General features: G+C 40.2%; 1 protein-coding gene across 40 annotated transcripts in view; it reads left to right on the top strand.

The window, feature by feature from the left end:
• Positions 1-22968, top strand: part of SETD5 (SET domain containing 5) — an 80173-nt gene extending 57205 nt beyond the window's left edge. For 30 of the 40 annotated variants that reach the window (XM_057311905.1, XM_048226733.2, XM_048226737.2 and 27 more), the window contains 8 exons: positions 1255-1384; positions 9472-9716; positions 12692-12748; positions 14623-15093; positions 17952-18250; positions 19124-19257; positions 19838-19926; positions 20299-22968. In XM_057311905.1, coding sequence (XP_057167888.1) covers positions 1255-1384; positions 9472-9716; positions 12692-12748; positions 14623-15093; positions 17952-18250; positions 19124-19257; positions 19838-19926; positions 20299-20907 — 2034 coding nt within the window. In that variant the 3' untranslated portion in view covers positions 20908-22968. The remainder of the gene's footprint in view (positions 1-1254; positions 1385-9471; positions 9717-12691; positions 12749-14622; positions 15094-17951; positions 18251-19123; positions 19258-19837; positions 19927-20298) is intronic. The other 10 variants (XM_048226739.2, XM_048226730.2, XM_048226738.2 and 7 more) reach the window with 1 other exon arrangement.
• Positions 22969-25415: the final 2447 nt, after the last annotated feature.

Genomic DNA, 25415 nt, shown 5'->3' on the forward strand with positions numbered 1-25415 from the left:
TCTTATTTTGGCTTTTCAGAGACCTGGTCATATCATGAAATGTTGATATGATTCAACTGACTGTTGAGATCTCTTTTTTATATGCTTACTCACTCTTATTGCCTCGTGTTTATGGTTTTATTTTTGCTTTCATTTGGTAGACCACAAAGCCATTTATTTACATGATCTAAAATTTTTCTTGGTGAAATTTTCTTCATATTATTTTCTAAGAAATGATTATTTCCTAAGTTTCTAAGAGGGTATTTCTATTTGCTCTCTTTGGTGAAGAGAATATTTACTTACCTGTAATACTTGTTCTCTAAAGGTGTAAAATTATAATCACCTTTGCTCTTCCTATTTGGGGGAGGGTCTGATTCAGAAATTGATGTTTATCAAAATTCGATCTGTCTTATGTCAGGGCAGGAGAGCCACAGAGTGGTGAGCAACCTACAACTGTGTATCTTAAGAGAACACAATTACAGGTAAGAAATTTTCTCTCTTCCCCAGGATGAATAATCTTATTATCCTAATCTTTGCAGGCTCACTTTCTGACCTAAATTTATATCTCATCATTTAGATTACAAAAAAATGTGACTGATTAGAGAGCTCTTTTTGACTTTTTCCCCTTTTTGATTTCTACAGAAGTTCATTTATTCTGGTGATTTGCATTATTCTTGCCTAATTTAACCAAAGTAGTTAGTAGGGAGAAAAAACTCACAGGTTATTCCATCTGAGAGTAGACCTTTTGGAAGTATTTTGTACCTGTACTGAAGAGCTGTTTATTCTCATCCAGAGTCTTCCTGTGAATCTTTTCTACTGTCTCTTCAGATGTCCTCAGCACAGGGCAGACAATTCTTAAGAGATCTTTTATCTTCCTTCGAGGCATTTATTTTATGTACTAATTTTATCCTATATGATCGAAGTCTCTCTCTCAAATGAAAGCTAAGATTTCTTAATCTCTTCCCGTTTACCCCATTCTAAGCAATATGAAAAGTTGAACAGTACTCATTTTTTACTGGTTTTGGTTTTGTGATGGGATCTCATTATATATAATCCAGATTATCTCAATTTTGCCCTGTAGAAGGAATTGATGGGGCAATATTCTAATATGCTGAAACGCAAGACAAAAAATACTTGACGGTGGAACTCAATGAGTGTGTTGGAGTGCATCTCTCACCAGTTGATATGTAATGATCTGGTTAATGTATTTAAAATAGCTTTACTAAGTAGTTTTAAATGAGTATTGATAATTCCCTGGTTCTTTTCCCATTGTAGCGCTGGATAAAGCAAGCCTTGGAAGAAGGGATGACTCAAACATCATCTGTACCCCAAGAGACTAGAGCTCAGCACCTATACCAAAGTAATGAGAATAGTAACTCTTCTAGTATCTGCAAAGATAATGCAGGTATGTATCTCAAACCTTCCTGAATACATAAGCAATGATTATTTCAGGTCCATGTAAAAAAATTCAGTTTGAGTACTTGAACAGTCTGATACAAAAAAAAAAAAAAAAACATTGTTATCTAAATAGTTACTTTACATCTGTCTTTACAGAGGAAGAGAGAGATCTCAAGTCAGGGAACAGTTTTCCCACGCCGACAAAGAAGGAACTAGACAGTGTACAGATAACAGCAGAAATGGTTATAAAAAGGTTAGATACATTTAAAGTAGTAAGTTTAGGAAATCTGTATCCATGTTTATAAGAGGAGAAATAAGCAAGAAAGATGGGGCACTGTTGGGGAAACAATAAAGATTGCATATGATTGAGCTGGGTGGGGCTTGGTTGAAGGGGCAGGGGGCGAATGAAGTAAATGAGAAATCCTTAAGATGTTATTGTTTTCAAAAGGGCTTACACAATTAGTGTAAAATTTTTTAGGAGACATGGCTTTGAATCCAGTATAAAGTCTTTGTGAGTTTTTAAATGAGAAGGTCCTAAAAAATCATCTGGTCCATCGGTTTTCACAGTAATTCTTACAGGGTAATTTTAATTAAATTGCAGTTTAGAGCACTGGTGCATGAACTTGTGATGCTAACTTATTTTGGCACCAGTCTTTTTACCAAAGTTTCTCCTGCCAATTTCAGCTTAATTGAAAAGTTCTCTGTGATTTCCATAAGTTTATCTGTAAATCAATTTTGTGAATAATATGTAACAAAAATAAAATAAATTAGCTGCTAAAGGTCATGTAAGATCACGGCTAACATGATGTAATATTTCAGATTTTCATAAAAACTACTTCACTGTTACTGTTCGTTGACTTGCTGAGTAAATATGAACTTGAGTAGATTTTTACTAGTAATATCTGCTTTATGTTAAAATTCTATATAGTATGTGGAAAAAAGTAAGCTATTAAAAATACATTTTTTTTCAAATTATTAACTTAGTTAATTCTTCTATCTTTAATTTGGATTATACCTTATAAATTTTCACATGTATAACCCCAGGATAATAAAATCCCAGTGTAGAATATCTGGAAGATAAATGATACTATTTATCTTATCTTCATCTTTATTCTTAAAGTATTTTACTCTTCTTCTACATCAAAGATTAGGGAGATTTACTCAAACTAGATAAAAGAAATGCTGATGCCAGATTTCCACCAATATTATCAGTTTATTGGAAGCTTTTACAGTATAGTGAGAGTATAACGTAAATGAAATCTTCTATCGAGTATATGTACATACGCACATTTGCATTTGTGTTTCTGTATTTGAGGCTGGGAAAGGGAGGTTGTATAGCAGTTCATGTCCTGACTAGCAAAGACTCATAGGCAAAGTGTCTTTGTTACTACATGCCCCAGTTGGAATGGAATTAGGACTATTAGTCACCAACCTTTATTGAATTTTTGCTCTCTAACAGTGTGAAACATTCAAAGGACACACCTTGCCCTTAAGGAGCAACATAACCAGAAGGAAAATACTTAATTAAACTAAGCAGTAGTCAAATGAATAACTTAGTATATTGCTGCAAGTTAGTATAGATCCTGAGGGATTATTTTTATTTGCTAGTTATGTTTTTTCAGAAAGACCAAAGAGATAATCAAGAAAGGGAAACGGTGGTGCCTGGGTGGCTTAGTTGGTTAAGCACCCGACTCTTAATTTTGGCTCAGGTCATGATCTCAGGGTTGTGGGACCAGGCCCCACATCAGGTTCTGTGCTGGACGAGGAGCCTTCTTAAGATTCTCTCATTCTCTCTCTCTCTCCACCCCCCTCCCCTCCCACCTCTGGGGGTGGGGAAAGAAAGGGAAATGGATTGATACAGCAGAAAGAATCCAATGGACCTGAATTTGAAGACCAGCTCTACCCATTACTAAGTACATGATGTTGGGCAAGTTACTAAGCAACTCTGATCCTCCTCTGTAAAATGGGAATACTAGTATCTCCTTTATAGAGCTTATATGAGATTAATAAGTTAAATAATGTATGTAAAGTGCTTAGTGTGTTATCGAACCCATAATAGGAATTATTACTAACATTATTCTACACAAAATACTCTTTCTTGTCGAGCATTTATGAAATATTTACAGAAATTAGTCAGATACTAGGGTACATTAAAGATTCTAAGTTCTTAAAATCTAAAGTTGTATAGTAATAAAAAATAAAATTAACTCTTCAGGAAGGAGAGGGCTTAATGTTCATTGTTTATAAATGGTGTAGGTATGTACCTAGGAAAGTCTAATCAGCTGAAAAACTTTGATTTAATAAGAGTTCAGTAAAGCCTCTGGATAGAAGATACATAGCAAAAAATTAATAGCATTTATGTACTAAGAAAATGAAAATTTTTTCATTCCCGAACTTAACAAAACTAAGAAGTCGCCTAGGAATAACCATAGTGGAACATTGTGGAGTAAACCATTGCTGAGAAATACGTTTAAAGTCTTGAGGAAATGAAGATAAAGTCTGTATTCCTTAATTGAAATTTTAACTATAATATCACCACCACCCCCCACCCCCGGTGGCTTCATATAGTTCCCATGGAACTAGTTCATTTTGGAATTTGATTAAACGAAGTTTATCTAAACATAAAAAGAAGAAAATAAAAAGACAAAGAAGTGCCTTCCCTGGAAGTACAAAACTAGTTTTTAGGAGCACCTGGGTGGCTCATTTGGTTAAGCACCTGTCTCTTAATTTTGGCTCAGGTCATGGTGTCAGGATAGTGAGATCAAGCCCCACGTAGGGCTCTGCACTGGGCTTGGAGCCTGCTTAAGATTCCCACTCACTCGCTTTCTCTCTCTCAAAGACAAAACAAAACTAGTTTCTAATATGAAGCTGGAAGCTAGTAATTAAATTAGAACAGTACTGGTGCCTGAGAGAGAGTGTGTGGGGGGTGGGGGGTGTAGAATAGCCAGAAACAGGTCTTAAGTAAATGAAATATTTGCTGAAATTATTCTGGAATTTTTACTTGCTCTGGGGATTGAAAAGAATTAGATCCTTGCCAAAGCAAGTTCTAGGCACATTCAAATATTTTTTTGTAAAAGTCAATCTTGAATAAAGTTTCTGTGTCTATATTATCTCTGAGTTAGTAGAGGAAAAGTCTATTGAGAGGAAGGATTTGCAATAAAAATGACAGGAGAGTAATATCCCTACTACTAGCAGTTTGGTAAGGTTTAACATAATGCATTAAAAAGGCTAATGCTCCGGGTTGCCTGGCTGGCTCAGTCAGTAGAGCATGTGACTCTTGATCTCAGAGTCAGGAGTTCCAGCCCCCACACTGGGGTTCGAGATGACTTAAATAAATACACTTAAAAAAAAATACTACTTAACCTAGTTGTTCTGTTAGGTATCTGTTCTACAGAAATAAATGTAGACTAAAAAGTTTTGTATAAAGTACTAGTTACAGAATTATTCATAACTGCAAAAATATAGAGAATAAAAAGGATTTCGAGCATAAAGGAATGGTAAAATTTGTTTATTTGCTGTGTGCACATGCTTTTGGATGCACATAGCATACTATATGCATATCTAGACTAATATATATAGTATATGCACATTGCATGTACTATGCAGTATTATTAAATTTTTGACCCTTTATTCATTTTACCAAAGTAACCCCCCAAAAACATCATCTTACTACTTTCGAATTAGATTTCAGTGATCTGAATCTTGAATCTGTAAGAATATCAAAAGACAAGTATATTATGACCAAATGAAATTTCTACTACAAATACAAGGATGGTTTAGTATTTGAAAAATTATTCATATAAAATTTATTAGCAGGCCAGATGGAGATGGGGAGTAGTAGTACAGTAAATATGAATTTAATGATAAATCTAGTAAAATAAGATCTATGACTTTTTATTTTTAAGATTTTATTTAGAGAGTAGAGAGCACAAGCAGGAGGAGCAGAGGGAAAGGGAGAGAGAACCTCAAGTCGACTCTATGTTGAGTGTGAAGCCCTGTGCAGAGCTCAAGCTCATGACCTTAGTGGAAACCAAAAGTCAGACACTTAACTGACTGAGCCCCACCTATGATCTTTTTTTAAATCTATCTGAAAAATAGTTGCCAATTACGCTTAATGGTGAAAACTATTTACATTAAACCTTAAAGTGTATTATAAAGTATACCAAAACTAAATTAATACTGTATACTAAATTATATTTCAGTTAAAAAATAATAAATTGTCAAGATGGGTTGTCATATTATCCCACTTCTTACATTATTTAACAGTGTCTAGAATTATTAGCCAATGTGATTACCAAAAAAAAAAATTTATGAGATAGAAGTACAGGTAAAGAGGATGTGTGTGTTATCATTGTGTACAAATAATATGCTTTATCTACCTAGAAAAGCCAAGTGATTTAACTAAAAACTGGTAGCTGGATACAAAAATATATAAACATTTCCTTAGATGTTAAAAACAACATGAAGAGGGGCACCTGGGTGGCTCCGTTGGTTAGGCAGCTGACTCTTGATTTCAGCTCAAGTCATGATCTCAGGGTCCTGAAATCAAGCCCTCATTGGGCTCTGTGCTCAGCAGGGAGTCTGCTTGAGGATTCTCTCCTCTCCGCCTCTTCCTCTCCCCTTCCCCCACTCACACTCAATCGTGTGTGCTCTCTCAAATAAATAAATCTTAAAAAAAAAAAAAAAAAAAAACCCATGCAGAGAGTAACGCAAAGGGAGAAATACATGTAATGTACAGTGGTAACAAAAACTAAAGAATGTGGGGGAGTAACCCTAATTAGAAATGTGACAAATCAGGCTGCCTGAGTGGCTCAGTCAGTTAAGCATCTGACTTTGGCTCAGGACATAATCTCAGGGTCTTGGGATGGAGCCCCAAGTCTGGCTCCCTGTTCAGCAGGGAGTCTGCTTGTCCCTGTGCCCCCCTCCCCTGCTCTCACTCGCTCGCTCTCACTCTCTCATAAATAAGTGAATGAATGAATGAGTGAGTGAAAGAAATGTGATAGAGCTATATGAAAAGGGATAAACGAAGGCATGAGTAGCTGAAAGATTGTGCCATGGTGCTGAGTGAGAATTCTTCCTCGGTTACTCATGAATTTAATACAATACCAATCAAAATTCTGACTTTGGGGAGAGGAGAGTACTGTCAGCATGGTGAATGATTTCAACAGTTCACTGACAGGAACAAGTATGCTAGAATAGCCAAAATATTTTGGGCAGCTAGAGGAGAATAAGTGGAATTACCCAAACAGTTTTATTAAAACGGATGTCAATATTGATGCTGTTTAGACAACAGGTGTACAAAACTGAACCCGGTTTGTGTAAGAATCTAATAGGATAAATGTCATTTCAAATCAATGGAGAATTATAGTTCTGTAATTTTAAAAGATTTTGGAAGAGCATAACTGTTTAATATGGGAAAAGGGCAGATAATTACTACCTTCTACTGAGGTATGTTTTGAGTTAAAGTAAATATGGAGATAAAGTGAGAATAGGCCAGTATTTTTTTTTTTAAGATTTTATTTGTCCGAGAGAGAGAACATAAGCAGAGGGAGCTGCGGGCTCTCCGCTGAGCAAGGAGCCCAATGTGGGACTCATTCCCAGGACCCTGGGATCATGGCCTGAGCCGGAAGCAGATGCTTACCCATGTGGGTGGTGGCAGATGCTTGTTACTTTGTGTTTCTGAGTGAAAATGATAGGTTATTGAGCTGTGTTATTTAGACAAGAGTCAATAAGGCCATGTCAAAATAAAGGTCTAGATGAAAATGCACCAGGATATTAGCAGTGCATTAATTTGTAGGTATGGTTTCAAGTTTTGTGTTTGCTTAAATATGTGGATGTTTGTTTATATAATTTTGTGAATTGTTTGAGTAAAGATGAAAAAATATAAGACTTGAAAAAAAATGTAAATATAGTGTTATTGTTAGAAAAAAGACAAATGACCACTGGCCCATCACCTTCCATCAGGGCAGACATCAGGTCTATTTTGTTGAATATGATACCATAATAAGAACTCAATAAATATGTTTTATGTGAATGACCTATAAGTTGATTTGGAAGTGGTAGGGTTCACCTGTACTTTCTAACTTCTCTAGAGTGAGCTTCATTACTTATCTAATTTCCTTTAGTATTTAGTGTTGGATCTGGCAGTATAGCAGTGGTTTTTTTTTTTTTTTTTTTTTAAGATTTACTCTCAAAGTACATTAAAAAGTATTCTAAACATGTCATGAATCACATGTTTGTTTTTTATACCTACCCACCTTTCAAAGGAGAAAAGAAAGAAAGCTTAGTTTCTGAAAAACAAGAAAAGTATGAATATACTTCCAATCTAGGAAAATAAAAAATTCTCACATATCAGAAAGAAAAAAAAGCCTGTCCAGTATTTTTTGCATTTATTCTTCTCTCCATTTGCACATCTGTTAGCCTAGTTCAGTGCCTCATAACTCTGTTAACTACTTCATTAACTCCAAATAGTCTCCCACTGTCATCCTAACTATTACTGCCAGAGTAATCATCCTGAAGCATAACTCTGATCATGCCTTCTGTCCCAAAACTTGTCCTTGAAGGACTGGGATAAATGCTACTCCTTCCACTAAGCCTTGGGAATATATTTTAACATAATGATTAAGAACATAAATGAGGAGCGTCTATGTGGCTCAGTCGGTTAAGCGTCTGCCTACCTGCAGCTCAGGTCATGAACCGGAGTCCCCAGATCAAGCTCCAGGAGATTGAGCGTCTGCCTTCAGCTCAGGTCATGATCCTGGGGTTCTGGGATCCAACCCCGAGTTGGGCTCCCTGCTCAGCAGGGAGCCTGCTTCTCCCTCTCCTCCCTGCTTGTGCTGTCACTATCTCTGTCACTATCTTTGTCTCTCTCTCTCTCAAATAAATAAAATCTTTAAAAAAATAGAATGTAAATGAAACTAAACTACCTAGTCTTTATCTCTGCACATCAAATTCCTCATCTTTAAAATGGATTTATACAGTTGTTCGTATTAAATCTGATAATTCGCATAAAGTACATAGAATAGCAACTGGTATATAATAAGCACTTAAAAGTATAATTATTTTTTTTTAAGATTTTATTTTTGAGTATTAATCTCTACAGCCAGTGTGGGGCTTGAACTCAGGACCCCGAGATCAAGAGTTGCAAAGCATAAGTATTTTTTTACGAACACATAGCAGTATGATCACCTCTGTTGAGAGTCTTAAACTTACATTAAACATGTTTTACCTCTGTTTTCTCATCCTCACAAATTGTAAATCCCTTTAAATAGAATATATGGTGACCTTCTCCCCTCACATACCTAATTCAGTGGTTTCCATATAGTAAGTATTAAGTAAATAAATATCTTTTAACTGTAAATGAATAAAAGTAGGTTTTTCCTCTGAGAAAGTTAGATAGGTGCTTTGACCCGAGTCGTCATTAAAATATATAGGGTAGTAATTTCCTTTATAAGTGGACCAAAGAACTATAAGAAGTGTAGGCTATTCCAGTCAGAAGAGGAGTACCAGCCTCATTTTTGAAAATGGTTGTGAGAAATTTTTGTAAAAATCATTTCCTACTTTGAAGTACTCTAAAACTAGGGGCCAGATATATAGGTCAGGTAATCATGTGTAACTCTTTCCTACTAAAGCAGAACATTATAGAAAGAACTGCCAAAAAAAATGGTAAAAATACATAAAAGAAGATAAAAGAAGTATGGTGTTAACATTTTAGAAACTTGAGCTGGTGACCTGGCATTTAAGTAGAGGGTGATTTTAACAAAGTGACACAGAACTGAGATTTTTAGAACTCAATGTAAAAAATTTTTTTTTAATTATGTTTCCCCCTGGAAGAGATTAAATTCATTCCAGAGATCAGTCATGAGAAGTGTCAGATTCATCTGGTGACTCTCTGGGCAATAGAGAATTTTGAGAATTACTTAAGTGTGGCAATTAAAGAGTTCTTTGGGCTTTGGGTTTGATTGTGGGAGATACCAATGGGATGAGGCAAAAGAGGAATTAAGAGCCATTGTGGGCTAGAGATTAATGGCTTTACTACAGAGCCTCTCTTTAAGCTGTGGTTTCAATCTCTCATCCAAGCTTTGTATTTCACAGACTTGTTGAGCCCATTAAAGAAATGGAAGTCTCGCTATCTGATGGAGCAGAATGTCACCAAGTTACTGCGGCCTCTTTCTCCAGTCACACCACCCCCTCCCAATCCAGGCTCAAAGAGCCCCCCACTGACCACACCTGGCCCATCTCACCCAGAAGAGGAGTGTCGAAATGGATACAGTCTCATGTTCTCACCAATCACGTCTCTTACTACTGCTAGTCGCTGCAATACTCCTCTGCAGTTTGAGGTGATTTGGGTTTGCTTATTGGGAGTGCTGAATATGAAAATTATCATTTGCCCCTCCTCATTTCAACTATAATATCATTCCAAATATTTCTTGACCATGTTCCTATCAGTCTCAGCAAGAGAATTGGAAACCTCAGCGTCGGTGTGACCTGTTACCTGGTAGCCTCTCATCTTCCCTAAAAGTCCCCATACTTCCCCAAAAAGGAATAGTTCTGCCATGGATGACATTGATCTGTTTTTGCATGCAATCCATCAGTCTCCGTAACTGTAGTAAGCATGCTACATCTCCATCTTTGTTTTTACTGCATACCTTGGTTAAAATAGGTCTCTAGCTGCTTAGTAACCACTAATGATACCAGCCTGAGAGCTCAGATTATACAGATTGATTGTCTTTCTTTCTAGGCCTTTAAATGAGTGAATTATCGCTCCCTGTTGTTTTCTATTCTTGTTGTGGCCTCAGTGAACAGAGATTTAGAAAGCTTTGGGGTATGATTTGTGGCAAATGAGGGGTTTTTTCCTACTCCAGGTTACCTTCCCTTGTTACAATGTGTTAGGAATGAAAAGTAGAAAGAGGCTAACAACATGTATTTGTAAGAGACATTTACTACATTTCACTCTATGGATTAAGTTAGAAATGTATATCTTAGCTATTGGAACAGTTAATTCTGAATCACATTCTTGTGTTCACGTGTGGATGACAGCAGGTTTACTGAATAGAATCCTTCTGTATAAAAAAAAAATCTATTGCATGTTGCTTTGATTTGAAATTCATTAAACAGTCTCTTCCTTCTTCTTAAAAAAAAATTGCTCTGATCACTAAACACTTAACTCTGCCCCTAGCTTGTAACTTCTCCAGATGTGTTCTTTGATAAAGGTGAATGCTTTAACCAATGCCTTCCTACCTATTCAGCCCTTATGAGAGCACAGGGATTAAAAATACCCAGATTTCTGAACGGCTAACTCAGAAGGAGGTAACTAGCAACCTTGAAAGCAGGAAATAGCTATGTTGTATACCTGAACTAAACTGTATTAATTACTTTGGGAGCAAACCTCTTTGGCAAGGGGATGGCAGGGAAGCAGGGGGAACCTTCCTGGTTACATTTGATTTATAGAGAAGTTACTCTTTACCAAATTCACTGTGGCAGTCTTGTTAGCTATACAGTAAAGCACCTGATTTCGGCCTTACTTGGTCTAATTACCTTGATTTTTCAGTTAGCAGGTAGAGTTTAATAGTAAAATTTCATAGAATATTCACCCTGGAGCACAGCAAATTGTAAGCATAGGATTTCATACTTTATCATTGCAGATTTTATTATAATTAAGAAGGTGAAATTGCAGAAATTAGAAGGTACATCACCTTCCAGGACAGTTAAATTGAGCAGTCGGTGCATTTCCTAATACCATGTAGTATTTTGGATAACTGAAACACTGTGCAAGGATAAGGTGTTTTTATTTATTTATTTTACAAATCAAAGATCAGTTTAGTGATCCATAGTGTAAGCATAATGTTAGAATACTGGGAATAAAAGAAAATATATTAAATAGCTCATCCCTTCAAAAAGTCTAATGCCTATTTTCACTGTTTCAGTCTCGTGATTTAACTAAGGAAATTTAACCTTTCTTGTCAATAAAACAAACTTCACCATCCTGACCATCTTTATCACCATTTTAACTGCCATGCTCTTTCCTATATTCTGGTATAGGAAGCCTTATTTCCATCCAAGACTATGACACAGAGAAATACCGAAAAGGTGTCACAGGTAAAGATCAGTTTGGTTGGGGAAGAATCTTTTTTAAAGGAAAAAGGTCCTCCCAGTGAAAAATGTCTCCAGTGCTAAGGGAAGGAATTGAGGAGAACATGCAGTTCAAGATCGTAAGGGAGGAGGAAGCATCAAGGAAAAGGAGTAAAAAGCAACTTTGGGAGGGCACACTTAATTAACCCTTCCTTTCCACCAGAATAAGCCTTCCCTTCTCTTCCTGGCCCAGTGTCTACACACTACCCAGCCCACCAAATAAAATTAATAGCCTCATTACACCTCCCATGGAATGGGTCTGCTCCCAATATTAGGAGCCCTTTCCTTCCCTTCCCCCTAGTACTTCGAATCCATGTCATAACTACCACCATCTTTCTGTCCACTTATTACCATTCAGATCTTCCATCAGAGTTCACTGTCCAGTTCCTGTTTAAGTGCTGTGGGAGTGCTGCCTCAGGTGAAAGCTCTAAGGGGAATCCTGTTTAAGATGCAGAGACTTGAAATGTTCCCCCCTGCTTTCCTCCCCCACTCTGTTCCCAAAAGTACAAGGGATTTTAATATCAGAGAACATTGGTAGGTAGGGGTGTTCAGATCCAGGTTGATTATGCCATAAACCATCTAGCCTATGAGCTAGATTGCGTTCTGTCTCCTATAACTCTTATTCAGGAGGAGCTGGCCATCTCCCTAGCCCTCTCAAGCCCCGGCATGCTCAGCACTTTCCCTGGACAGTGGTGACAAGCCTGAACCACACAGGAGAATGAAGAAATATGACTTTCAGAAGGAGGTGTGGGATAAAAGAAAAAGATTCCCCTATGGAGGAATAAGTGGTAGGGTGCCCATCAGTAATAAATACTATAGGCTGCTCAACTGTCATCAGATGTAGAACAGAATTTCAAATGAAATTATAGTGTACAGTTTCACCAATCTAAACTTTTTTCTGTTATCTGCTTAAGATGTTTACTTATAGCATGAAACATTATAAACAGTTTATCCCTGAATGCTTTCAAGGACACCAGGAAGCATTTTTAACCAGTCGTTCCGTCCATTGAGATGAATTCTGCAGTTAAACATTTCCCCTGTGCATTCTTTTCCCTCCCCCTGCCCCCACCACAAAAAGTTGTGGCTAACCATCTATGCTTGCTTTTACTTTATTTTTTTGTTTGTTTTGTTTTGCTTCTTGACTTCGGATAGATGAATAACAAGATGCTTTTCCCTCCTCTAGAACATATCCTCCCCTGAGAGTTCCCCTGCGAATAGGCCCGAGTCCCTGTCACCCGAGGTAGTTATCACACCATCTCAATCACACTTGGAGGCTGAGAGTGAGTGTGCATGAGTGTGTGGGAGGGCTGGGGGGTCTGAATGAATGGGGCAGTAGGCTGAAGAGCAACCAGTCAGTCGCTGTAAGTTGAATGAATCTTCCCATGTGTGACTGGATCACTCAGAACTTTCAATGTAGATGGAGGAAAATGAAGGGGTGTGTGTGTGTGTGGTGGTGGTGGGGTTTGTTGTTTGGGGGAGGGGGTGGCTGAAGAGTTCTCTTAAAGAATAGAATCTGGAAGTCAAGTTTAAAGCAAGCTGAAGATGTGGTGGGAGCCTTGGTAAAGAAAGTAACAAATAAGGTGTGTTCGTTAAATAAGGAAAGTTGAAATCAAAAGTTGGTAGGAGCTATCTTTTGATATTTATTATCTTGGGCTGATAAAGGAGCAGTTTATACTGGAAAAGTTAGGCAGTGATTTATGTCTTGTTTCAGGGTTAATCTGACAGTTCTGTTTAACTGGATGTTTGGGACTTTGGTTGATAGATTGAACAGCTTGTTTAGAAAGGGAGAGTCCTGCCTCTCTGCTTTCTGTTTTCTTTATAGCTCCTTCCTGGGTATACAAGGAAACTAAGTCAGCCCATGGCTTCTGGGACACAGGCCTTCCTTCTGTAGTAGTGGAGATGTGGTTGCATACAAGTGGTATCTCTTAGGATATCCAATTGAGTGTTTTTCTCAGACACCCTACTGCTCTGAAGATGTTAAATTCAGATCTTAGTGCTAGAGTTTCTTAACTGTTAAAAGATATGTAGTAATGATTAACTCTGAATCCACGTGGAGCCTTTTTCCTCTTGAAGAGAAAGCTGTAGTCTCTCATAACCTTTCAGAAATTAAATGAACTATTAACTCTACCCCTTTTCCAGTTAAAAAATTAGTGCTAAACTTAGTGATAGTGGATAAAATTCTGAATCAGAATTTTATAGATCAGTGTGAAACTGAAAAAAGTTGTATTCTAGTGTACTAGAGGTTTTCTGGGTGTTTTTTACTCTTGTAAGAAAATCGTGGTGTGACATGTGGACTTTTGGTACCATTCTTTCTAGAGAGTTAGTAATAGTTGACCTAGTGGTGGAAAATCTTGGTGTTGGGAGGTAATGATAACCAAAGTGTAGATGTGGTTTATTTTTTATACAATTCAGCATTTTGAATGCTCTGCAGTGATGGGCATTAGTGGTCTTGCGGTATGTGTACATACATCAGAGGATAAAGAATTGAGTGGCCAGAAAGTTTTATGAGAAGCACACATAATTAATAGTGAAAGTGAGTAAAGAACTGGTTGTTTGATGTCTTTAACTAATACCATTCTCCTTTACTAAACCAGTAACTTAAATACTTGACTTTCTACTTACTACTTTCTTTCCCTTTTTCCCTCCTCCCACCTTCCATCAGTATTAAATACAAATGAATAACACCAGAAGCCAGTTATCTTAAGACACCAGTCTCACCTCTGTAGCATACATGGGGCTCAGGTAAATCCCTGATTATACTTCTAGTCCCTTAATGTAGTACAAGGTGACTCAGCAAACCTGATGAAAGGCTAAGCGGGCAAAATAGTCACATTTGGCCAATTGTCTAATTCTGATTTTCCCAGGCTTCTCATCCAGAAAACTTTAAAGCAATTTGTGAAAGGCCGGCATTCTGTAGTAATCTGGCCTGTATATACTATTGCTCCAGGGGACTTTTACAGATGTTAATGGCTTTCTTTCTTGTACTTCCATCCCTCTTACCCCGTCCCTCTTACCTTTCACCCGTGCCCCTCTCACTTCCCTTCCTTTCTGCCCTTTGACTTTTTCCTTCCCCTGCCTCCTCCTCCATGTCTCTGTTGATTTTTATTCTTTCAGCTTTGTCACCGGAAGGACCTGGACTTGACAAAAGTAGGCTACCTTGACTCCAACACTAACAGCTGTGCTGACAGACCTTCCCTGATCAACTCAGGTCCTTCTGACCTGGCTCCTCATCCCTCTATCGGGCCCCCCTCTGAGACTGGCTTTCCAAGTAGGAGTGGAGATGGACATCAGACCCTTGCGAGGAACTCGGACCAGGCATTTCGGACAGAGTTTAATTTAATGTACGCCTACTCCCCATTGAACGCTATGCCTCGAGCAGATGGATTATATCGAGGGTCTCCCCTAGTAGGGGATAGGAAGCCTTTACATTTGGACGGGGGATATTGTTCCCCTGCAGAAGGGTTTCCCAGCAGATATGAACATGGTTTTATGAAAGACCTCTCTCGTGGATCCATGTCACCTGGTGGTGAAAGGGCTTGTGAAGGAGTCCCGTCTGCCCCCCAGAACCCACCGCAGAGGAAAAAGGTAAGTGTTCTGCCTTATATGGGCCCTTTTGAAGAATATTAACTAAGCAATTCAGTAGGTATTTATTGAGTTAACCACCATGTATTCAGCACCATTCTCCATGTGAGGAAAACAAAGAGACATATAAGACATGATCTCTGCCATGTCCAGTGAAAGACAAGACTGTTTTGTTTTAAAGATTTTATTTATTTGAGAGACCAGGGGCACGGGGTACCATGAGCAAAGGGAGGGACAGAGGGAGAAGGAGAAGCAGACTCCCCACTGAGGAGGGAGTCAGATATGGGGCGCAATCCCAGGACCCTGGGATCATGACCTGAGCCGAAGGCAGCACTTAACCGATTGAGCAACCCAGGCGCCGCTGTTTTGTTCTGTTTTGTTTTTTAAGACAAGACTGTTTTTAATACAATTTAATGAATGTTAGAAATATTCAGCAAATTTAAATGCCTGCCATGTATGTGCTGTATACATGCTATGCAATCAAAGGATAGAACAATGAAAAAGAATAATGCTAATTACTTGTATTATTTAGCACTTCCCATGTGTTAAGCTTTTCCTTATGCATTATATCCTCACAGTAATCCTGTAAGATGGGTAATTTCCCATTTTGCAGATGAGGAAGCTAAGGCAAGTTGAGTGACTTGCCTGTGGTCACATAGCTAGTAAATGGAAGAGCCAGGACACTGCCCAGGTCTGATTCCAGATTTCATGCTCTTATTGCCACTATGCTATATATTGCTTCCTAAGTTCTGCCCTAATGGAGGTTAAAGCAAGGGAGACTGAGGTAATCAGATAATTATATTAAGAAGTAATTAATTACAGTGGCAGTGGATGCTCCAAAGGAGTTGTTCAGATATAGTAAGAACGCCTAAGCCACAACCTGGCCTAGTCATATATGTGGAGGGTACATTGAGAACAAACAAGAGGCTCCTAGCTAGTTTGAGAGGTGGTGGAGTGAGATGACAGGTCACTCACTGATTTAGCTGATTTCATATGGTAAGTAGGAAGCTGTCTGCCAACAAACAAGGGGAAGGATGTTACGGAAGAGGGAGCAGAACTCATAGCTGTGTGCCACTCCAGTGAGTGGGCAGCAGGGATGCGGTGTGGTTGAAAACAGTTGAATGTAGTATCTGGTGAAAGATGGGGAGAGTGTGGAAAGAGACGGTGGAACAGGGCCAGGCCATAGATTGCTGGCTAACAGGTTGGGACTTAACTTGTAAGTAATGCCTGTTCATGTGCTTTTTATGTCAGTGGATTTCAACTGGGGGCATTTGAAAATGCATGGGAGTATTTTGGGTTGCCACGGCAACTTCCATTTATTGTGCAGAGCTAGAGATGTTAAATGTTCTGTGTGTGTGACAGTCTTACACAATTGCAGAATATCTGTAGTAGTCTCATTGAAATGTAGCCTAATGACTTTTGATATTTGCATTTCAATGAAATACATTGCCAGAATTTATTATTATTATTATTAATTCTTTTGCCAAGATTGTGTATGGAAAATGCATACACAAGATGGTACTACTTTGCATTTTGGTTATATTTTACATTTGAACAGAAAAATGAGAGCCCTGAGGGAGTAGAAGGCAGAAACACTGGCAGATAATTTGGAATAAGATAGCAGTGGGTTTAGGGGCTCCTGGGTGGCACAGCGGTTAAGCGTCTGCCTTCGGCTCAGGGCGTGATCCCAGCGTTATGGGATCGAGCCCCACGTCAGGCTCCTCCGCTATGAGCCTACTTCTTCCTCTCCCACTCCCCCTGCTTGTGTTCCCTCTCTCGCTGGCTGTCTCTATCTCTGTCGAATAAATAAATAAAATCTTTAAAAAAAAAAAAAGATAGCAGTGGGTTTAGAAGACTTGTATGAACAGCATTGATCATCAGCAAAAATTAAAACATCTTTGGATTTCTGATTCATTATTATGTACAACAGTGATTGTGAAATCATGATTTGTTATTTGAGAATTGTTGAGCGCCTGCTGTCAGTCAGGTTCTGTGCTGGATTTTAAAGATAAAAAGCCATAAAATTTTGGTCTTTGCCCTCGTAGAACATACAGTTTAGTGGAGGAAAAATCAAGATACTGTAACAGGTTGATAGCCAGTGTAGGCAGTGTGCTGTAACAGCAAAGAGGAGGTGTACTGGGCGGGCCAGGGAGGAAGGCTCTGTGTTTTGGCAATCAAGAGAGAATGAGGCAGAATTGGGGAAAAGTTTCCAAGTGTACATTTCCTAGACTAGCTTGCTACAATATGAACTGCAAATCATTCTTTCTCTTTTTACACTGGTTTCCCTGTGTAAGACAGAAACAGTAATAAATCCCTGCATGCGTCTTGAAAAATTGAACACATCGAAGAATCCTGAAGTGTTGGCTTTTTCTTTTGATTTTTTCTTGTCTGTCTCTCTCTTTTTTTTTCTTTTTTAAAAAACAACTGACTCTGGGGATTCTTAGGGATTGGGAAAGCGCTGTTAGATCACCTGGAAGGCTTTTTCAAACTACACAGCTCCCAACACCCCTTTCCCTTTTCTAGGTGTTACCATTGTAGCAAACAGCTGATAGCATGCTTCTGTTACTGGGTCACTGTGATCTCAGTTTTCTGAAGGCAGAAAAAAGGTTGAGGTCTGCTGGTGAACACTGTTCTTCAAAAATGTCATCTCCCAAGATATTTTCTTCTTACCAATTTCTGACTGATTTAAATATGTAGCTGTGCTCAGATCTCTCACATCTGAAGGAAAGGTTGCTAGTGTTGGTTCCTGCTTTATTTGCATGGCAGGCTAGTGGTTTATGAGGGTTCCCATCTTCTTTCCCTGTTGTTAGTGATCCACTGACAATGTCTAGCTAGAGTTCTCTATCTTGTTTCCCTCCCAGGTATCCCTGCTGGAGTACCGCAAACGGAAACAAGAAGCCAAGGAGAATTCTGCTGGTGGGGGAGGTGACTCTGCACAGAGCAAAATCAAGTCTGCAGGAGCTGGGCAAGGCAGCAGTAACTCACTTTCTGACACTGGTGCCCATGGTGTGCAGGGATCCTCAACCCGAACCCCATCCTCCCCTCACAAAAAATTCTCCCCATCTCATTCCTCTATGTCCCATATGGAGGCGGTAAGCCCATCAGATTCCAGAGGCACTTCATCTCACTGCAGACCTCAAGAGAATATCAGCAGTAGGTGGTAAGTTTATGTTTGATGCTGAAATAATTAAATTCAAGAGGGAAGTATACATCTAGAATCATTCCCAGTTTTACTTAAAATGTATGAGAACACTTACCTGAGAAAGGAAGCCAACAGTGCCATCTATGCTGTGCAGCTGATTTAATAGTATCAGCCACAACCCCTCCCCCACCCCCCTCAGCTTTACAGAAGGAAAGAGTTGCCACCGAACCTGCAGAACAACACTTTGGACGCCATGTAGTTGTGGACACAGATGAGCTATTTTATTTGCTGGGCACTAACACTGCCTCTTCTATTTTTTCATTTCGTATGAAAGGTAAGTCAGGAGTTCAGCTCAGTTCCACTTAAATTACAACCGAAGTCTCAGTTGCACACAGCTAGCATGTACAGAAAGATAAGACATATTCTGAAAGGACTTGTCTGGTTTAGGGGAGACCACAAGTAGATAAATAACATTGTAAGTAAATAATAAATAGTAGCAAGTGTTGAGCATCAAATGAGAGAAATCAAGAGTGAGGCTGTTTGGGGATCTTGCACTGAAGCAGTGAAGTCTAGGAAAGAAGAGACCTGGCTCAAATGAGTAATATTTCTTAATCTATAGAGCATTTATTAAATTACTACTATGTGCCAGGCACATGACTTCACAGAAGAGAAAAATTTATTATTTCAGTTAAATGCAGACATCTTTAAATTCCTTTTTTCTATAGTTTAAGGCAGAGGAAATACCTTGTTTTAAATTAGTCCTGAAGAAAATAATGTCTAAGAGGATGTTATAAGGGAATGCATTGTACAGCCTTTGTCAGAGCTTCATTTGTTCCAGACTCTTGATTCTGAAGTCCTGTGGCATAAACTTGCATCCTGTTTCCTTTACAGGATGGTTCCCACATCAGTGGAACGACTCCGAGAAGGAGGGAGCATCCCCAAGGTCCTCCGAAGCAGTGTAAGGGTGGCCCAAAAAGGAGAGCCTTCTCCCACGTGGGAGAGTAACATCACAGAGAAAGACTCAGGTGAGCCCATGGTCTTCTGCTACCAGCCAGGTTTAGGGACACATGAGCCAGGCTCTACACAGTGCTCACCAAATGCTGGACTGAGGTGAGTCAGTTTCTTATGCAGTTGGGCTGCACTGGAGGGAGGTTCCAGTTCAGTCTTGTTGCCACTCTTCTGGGCTACAGCATTCTTAAGATCTTGCGTCCACCAAGTGTTCTCTTTCTCTATCCCTTCCTCCCTCTCTTTCTCTCTCTCTTCCCCTCTCTCTACCTCTCTGTCCCCCTCTTTCTCTCCCTTCCTCCCTCCCTCTCCCTCTCTCTCCCTTTTTCCCAAGAGATAACTTTCTGTAACTCTTCTCTGCAAAGGCCTGGAAATCCATTTTGATAAAGGATGAAGAGAAAGGAGGAGACAGGAATCAGATCAGGCATTTAAAACATCACCCATAATTAACCACTCCTTTTGCCCCTCTGACATGCTGCACTCACCTGATTTGTCAAAAAGAAAGCAGCGTGGGTTGGTGATACTCTTGGTGATTTGAATGAACAATGGCTATTTCTCACTTATTCTAGGAAGCCAAGTTGATTTTCTTTTATCTTCCAGACCCTACAGATGGAGAAGGCCCAGAGACACTGAGCTCAGCACTCTCTAAAGGAGCAGCCGTTTACAGCCCTTCCAGATACAGCTACCAGGTGAGACAAGAAATTGCTCATCTCTGGGCATAGGAGTATATTCTGGGTTCCAAATATTTTGTGATCCTGGCCATCCTTTGCAGTTGAGATGCCGTCTTTGCATATAGTTTCAGCAGCCTTGGAAATAAGTCATCATCTGCTCACCTTCAGGTAATAAATCATGCCAGAAAAATAAATAAAGTGATCAGAGACAGCCATTTTACTGTCTTTGGTATCCTAAAAAGAACAAATGGTTAAGAAGAAGAAGAAGATGGAGAAGAAGAAGATGGAGAAGAAGAAGAAAAAGTAGGGTATTTTAAATATTCACAAGCCTAAATGGCTTAAATAGGGACTTTTTCACCTCCTTATGCTTTTCCTCCCGACTCTTTCTAGCTCCTGCAGTGTGATAGTCCACGGACAGAATCACAAAGCCTCCTTCAGCAGAGTTCCTCCCCCTTTAGAGGACATCCCACCCAATCTCCAGGATACAGTTATCGAACTACTGCACTGAGACCTGGAAATCCCCCCTCTCACGGTTCTTCGGAATCTTCCCTCTCTTCTACGTCCTATTCCAGCCCCGCCCACCCTGTATCCACAGACTCGTTGGCCCCATTTACGGGGACACCAGGGTATTATAGCAGCCAGCCACATTCTGGAAACAGCACTGGCAGCAATCTTCCAAGGAGGAGCTGCCCTTCTAGTGCTGCTAGCCCTACCCCACAGGGCCCCTCAGACTCGCCGACCTCAGACTCGGTCTCCCAGTCCAGCACAGGAACTCTGAGTTCCACCTCCTTCCCTCAGAACTCTAGGTCGTCATTGCCATCAGACTTACGGACTATCAGTCTGCCCAGTGCTGGGCAGTCCGCTGCCTACCAGGCCTCCAGGGTATCTGCGGTTTCCAATTCACAGCACTACCCACACCGTGGGAGTGGGGGTGTGCACCAGTACCGACTCCAGCCGCTGCAAGGGTCAGGAGTCAAGACTCAGACAGGACTTTCCTAGGGCTTCTGGATTTGGGCAAACAGAACTGAATGAGCCCATAGCTGCTTCCTTCCAGCTGCCTCTGGAACCTAGGCCGAGCATATTGCTGGGGAAGAGGGTACAAGGTGCCAGAGGACTGGGTCTGGTCGACAAGAAACGAGACTTGTGGTCGCGACTGGCTCTGGCCTTGGAGAAAGATGTAAATCTTGTCTGAAGCAGAGACTATAAAGAAGTTTCTCCCTGCTGTTAAGGGTACATTGTTGACAAGCAAATGGTGTTCCGGTTAGTAACGGTTCTAAGTGCAATGAGTCGTGTTGAAGCCTCTGTCTCCCGTCCTTGCCTGTAGCCTGTAGTCACTTGTGCAGTGGGGACATCTTTTTACACATACACACACACATACACCCTCCCCCCCCCCAAAAAAAAAAGAAGTTTTCGTTTCAGAGGAAAAAAGTGAAAAGAGCCAATCTCAAAGCCCCAAGCCATCTGAGTAGTATTAGGGTTTTTATGCACTTAAGAAGAAAGGTAGGTATGGAAATGTTCGCCCTGTGACAACCATTCCAAAAGCAGATATCTGGCCGAGATGTGTCCACCAAGAATACTCCCTACCTTCGTCATAAAATCACCGAGAAATAGGCAGGGATAGCAAAACTTGGAATGTGCTCTGGCTGAGGGGTGCCTGGCTCTCTGAAGAAGAGCTCCTGGTCAACTTTTGATGATTCAGGAGCAGATGATCATAGTAGATTGTCTGAGCCCCCAGCTGTTCCCACCCCTCTCCCCTCCCCAAGCTGTCTCACAGCTCAGTAACCCAGAAAGGAAGTAGGCAAAGAAAAGAGAAATAAGTGAGATGGGCCAATTGCATTACAACTTATCAGCTGTTGGCAATAAATTTGATTAGTAAGGATCCCAAATGTTTTGGGAATTCTTGAATTTTATTTTTTCTACTCCCAGTTAATCAGGAGTTGACGATCCTGTGAATAGGACCACCTCCGTGATTAGGGAGCACGCACTTGTGACTGCAGGGTAAGAGTGGAAAGATACGTTTGTGGAGTGGCACCGACAGGACTGTGATTGTGTGTGGGCATGTCCCACATTTCTTTGGGGGATGCTTATTTGAGTGGCCCAGGTGAGAGAGTTATAAAGCCACCCACACACCTAACACTGTTCTGGATGAGAGACGCGAGCAGACTGGCTTCTCCCCATCAGTGCATTGTGCCTGTTGTACGCCCCTGGAGGAGCCCTGGAGCCTGCCCAGGTGGGGTACACAATCTTTTTAAATTCCATACGGTTGCCAGCTTATTTCTTTCACTTGTTTACTGTAATATCCGGCGTGTTTTTATTTATCTAATTTTGTATTCAGTTATAACCATGGTAGGGGTAGCAAATATATGACAGGTGTAATCCCTGGTGCTGCAGTGGACCTTACTTCTTTTCTTTTGGACAAGATAATACTGTGAGTCTCCCTCCTTCCTTCCAATTTGTTTTCTTCTTTTTTCCCCCCAGCCTCTTGCATCCCCTTCTTTTCTACCCTCTCCTACAACTATCATATGCACAGTCTTCTCTCTTTGTGTGTGACTGTTACAAAATTTCACTTTTTCAAAATTGAAATCAGGTGTTTGCTCAAATGAGGGGAGATTTTTTTTTTTTTTTAATGCTGAAAACCTCAGCAGAATACTTTTCTTTTTGTTGTTTCCCCCACAAACCCATCAGTCTGGGAGAGCGTTGGGAGTGGAAATCATGTTGCCTGGGATGCTGGTTTCTTTGTATATTATATAAAACGTATGTAAATGTCTCTCCATTTGGGCTGGGGTTTGCATTCTCTCCTTGGCTAAAGCCAAGGGGAGAAGCCAGCGGGCAGGCGGCCCTCACCCTGCCTGGCACGTGCAGAGACCCCAGCCACTCTGTGTGGGCAGGGTGCTGTCAAGACCAGACCTCTGGGGGGGGTGGGGGCGGGGGGTGGGGGGAACTCTTGGAAGGGAAGAAGTATCACTTCTTTCTCAAGTGGAGTGTTTACACCTTGCTGTAACATTTGAACTTTCACAAGAGATGTAATAATTTTGATAATAAAATTCTTAACCATAATAATCATAAAGTTGAGAACTTCTTTGTCCAATTCTCTGACCTTGCCTTGCCTGGTTTTCATACTGCTACCCTTACCTGAAGAGGCATATGCTCTTGGTGGAGTTGTTTTGCGCATAATGGACCAGGAATATGTATTGATCTTCCTTCAGCCTTTTATGATTCAAGTCAGGCCAGTATCAAGGCCATGCAGCAGCAGTGAAACTAAACGTTACAAACTGATTTGAACTGGACTGGGGTTCCTGACCTTGGCCTCATTCATTCATCAGCTATTTATTGACCCTCTTCCTTCCCACTCAAAAACAATACCAGGTATTTGGTTTTGGTGGTGGGTTTATGCTGATTAAAATTTGAAGATGGGCAAATAAGGTTTCGTGGAGCTTACATTCTAGAGTGGGGTGAGAACTAAACCAGTCAATGATTTCAAATAGTCATTACCATGTTATTGTTTCATAGCAGATATGTAACTAGGGAGGTTGAGGGGCCACCTAGTTTGGTTGATCAGGACAGGTCTCTGAGGAGTTGACATTTTAGCAGAGACCACAATGATGAGGCAGTTACGTGTCAATATGAATAAAGATCATTTCCTGGGGAATTAGAAGAGCAGGTGTAAAAGCCTCTGAGGAGTAATAGACTTGATACAGTGAATGACCAGGACAGGGATAGGGGGTCAGTCAGATCATGTAGAGGGGGGGTCAGCAAAAGTGTTTTCTTTAAAGGGCCGGATAGTAAATATTTAGGCTTCGCAAGCCATATGGTCTCTGTCACAACTACTCAGCTCTGTCTTGCAATACAGAAACAGCCACAGGCCATACTTGCCTGTGCTCCAGTTAAATTCTACTCACAGAAACATGTGGCAAGTCAGATTTGGCCTGCAGGCTGTAATTTGCTGGTTCCTGATACAGAGCCTTGAGGGTTTAAAGAATGTGGAGTCTAAATACGGTGGGAGGGACACCGGGGTGGCTGTCAGTTAAGTGTCTGCCTTTGGCTCAGGTCATGATCCCAAGGTCCTGGAATCCATCTCCCTCTGTCCCTCCCCCTGCTGGTGCTCCCTCTCTCGCTCTCAAATAAATAAAATATTATAAAAAATACACAGTGGGAAAGTCACTGCAGGATTTTAGGCACAGAAGTGACATGGTCTAGTTTATGGTTTGTTGTTGTTGGTTAGTGTTTAAGAATTACTCATTGTTTTGCTCCTGGGAGAGATGAATAGAAGCCAGGAAACCAGTTGGGAAGCTATAGCAGTTATTCAGGTAGGGGGCAATACAGTGCCGGCTTCTGCTAAGATGGTAATAAACGGGGATAAGGTGAAATTGTTGGAATCAGGATACATTTTACAAGTAAAGAGCGGTACTTGCTGATGGATTGGTGTGGCAGTATTTTGCTCTAGCATTTGACAAATATTTACTGAGGACTATGATAGATTGCATTTTGCACATGAGGGATTCAGAGATGGAAAAGATGCTATCCATTTTTTTAAGGAGTTTAGAAAGTAACTAGTTAGAGACATAACAAAAATTATTTTTTTCTGGGGTGCCTGGGAGGCTCAGTCAAATGTCTGCCTTTGGCTCAGGTCATAATCCTAGGGTCCTGGGATTGAGCCCCGCGTCGGGCTCCCTGCTCAGTGAATAGCCTGCTTCTTCCTCTTCCTCTGTCCCTCCTTCTTGCTCGTGTTCTCTCTCTCTCTCTCTCTCAAATAAACGAAATCTTAAAAAATAAATAAAAGCTTCTTTTCTTAAAAAAAAAAATATAATAGTTTTTTCTTAGAAGACCCTTTCTAAATGCCCATTGGAATACCTAGAAAACCTTCCACCAGCCACAGCTGAATTCTGCCTGGAGTCAATAGGTGCCTGGTCCTTGCTAAAAAAGCACTTTCATATACAGTGCCTTATTTGGTCTCATAATTCTATGATAAAAAGCAAGCCAGATGCTTTTTAAAGATACATTTAAAGATGAGAAATTGAGGGCTAGTGCAGTGTTTCAGCTGTACTGAAGAGCTTCTGATAATGAATAAGCCTGTCTGATTTTTGCCAGAATTGATTCCTTAATTGCTTTCTAAACACCTACTATGTGCCAGGCTACGTGTAAGGTACAAGGAATATGAAGGTGAGTAGGACAGCCAACTACCTATTTTATCAGGTACTTTATATTGCTGCTAGGTGCTATACTTTTGATATGGTAAAACTAGAGGAAGGCAAACAGTACTAAAGAAGTACACTGCTGCAACGGTGCGCCTTATGTATGTGATTTTATAGTTTACCCAGCTCTTCTGTTCAGGTCATTCTATCTCGTTCATGCTTAACAATGTGTCAGGTAGGTATCACTCCCATTTTGCAGGGGTTTTTTAATGAACTTAGAGGGTACAACTTGTCCAAGATGTCTCTCTTCTGAATGGCAGACTGAAGTGGAGAGCCTTGGGAATTTTGCCGTTTTCCCAGGAAATAGAGACAACT

The sequence above is a fragment of the Ursus arctos genome, unplaced genomic scaffold (genome assembly GCF_023065955.2).
Source record: "Ursus arctos isolate Adak ecotype North America unplaced genomic scaffold, UrsArc2.0 scaffold_14, whole genome shotgun sequence".
In the NCBI taxonomy this organism is placed as follows: domain Eukaryota; kingdom Metazoa; phylum Chordata; class Mammalia; order Carnivora; family Ursidae; genus Ursus; species Ursus arctos.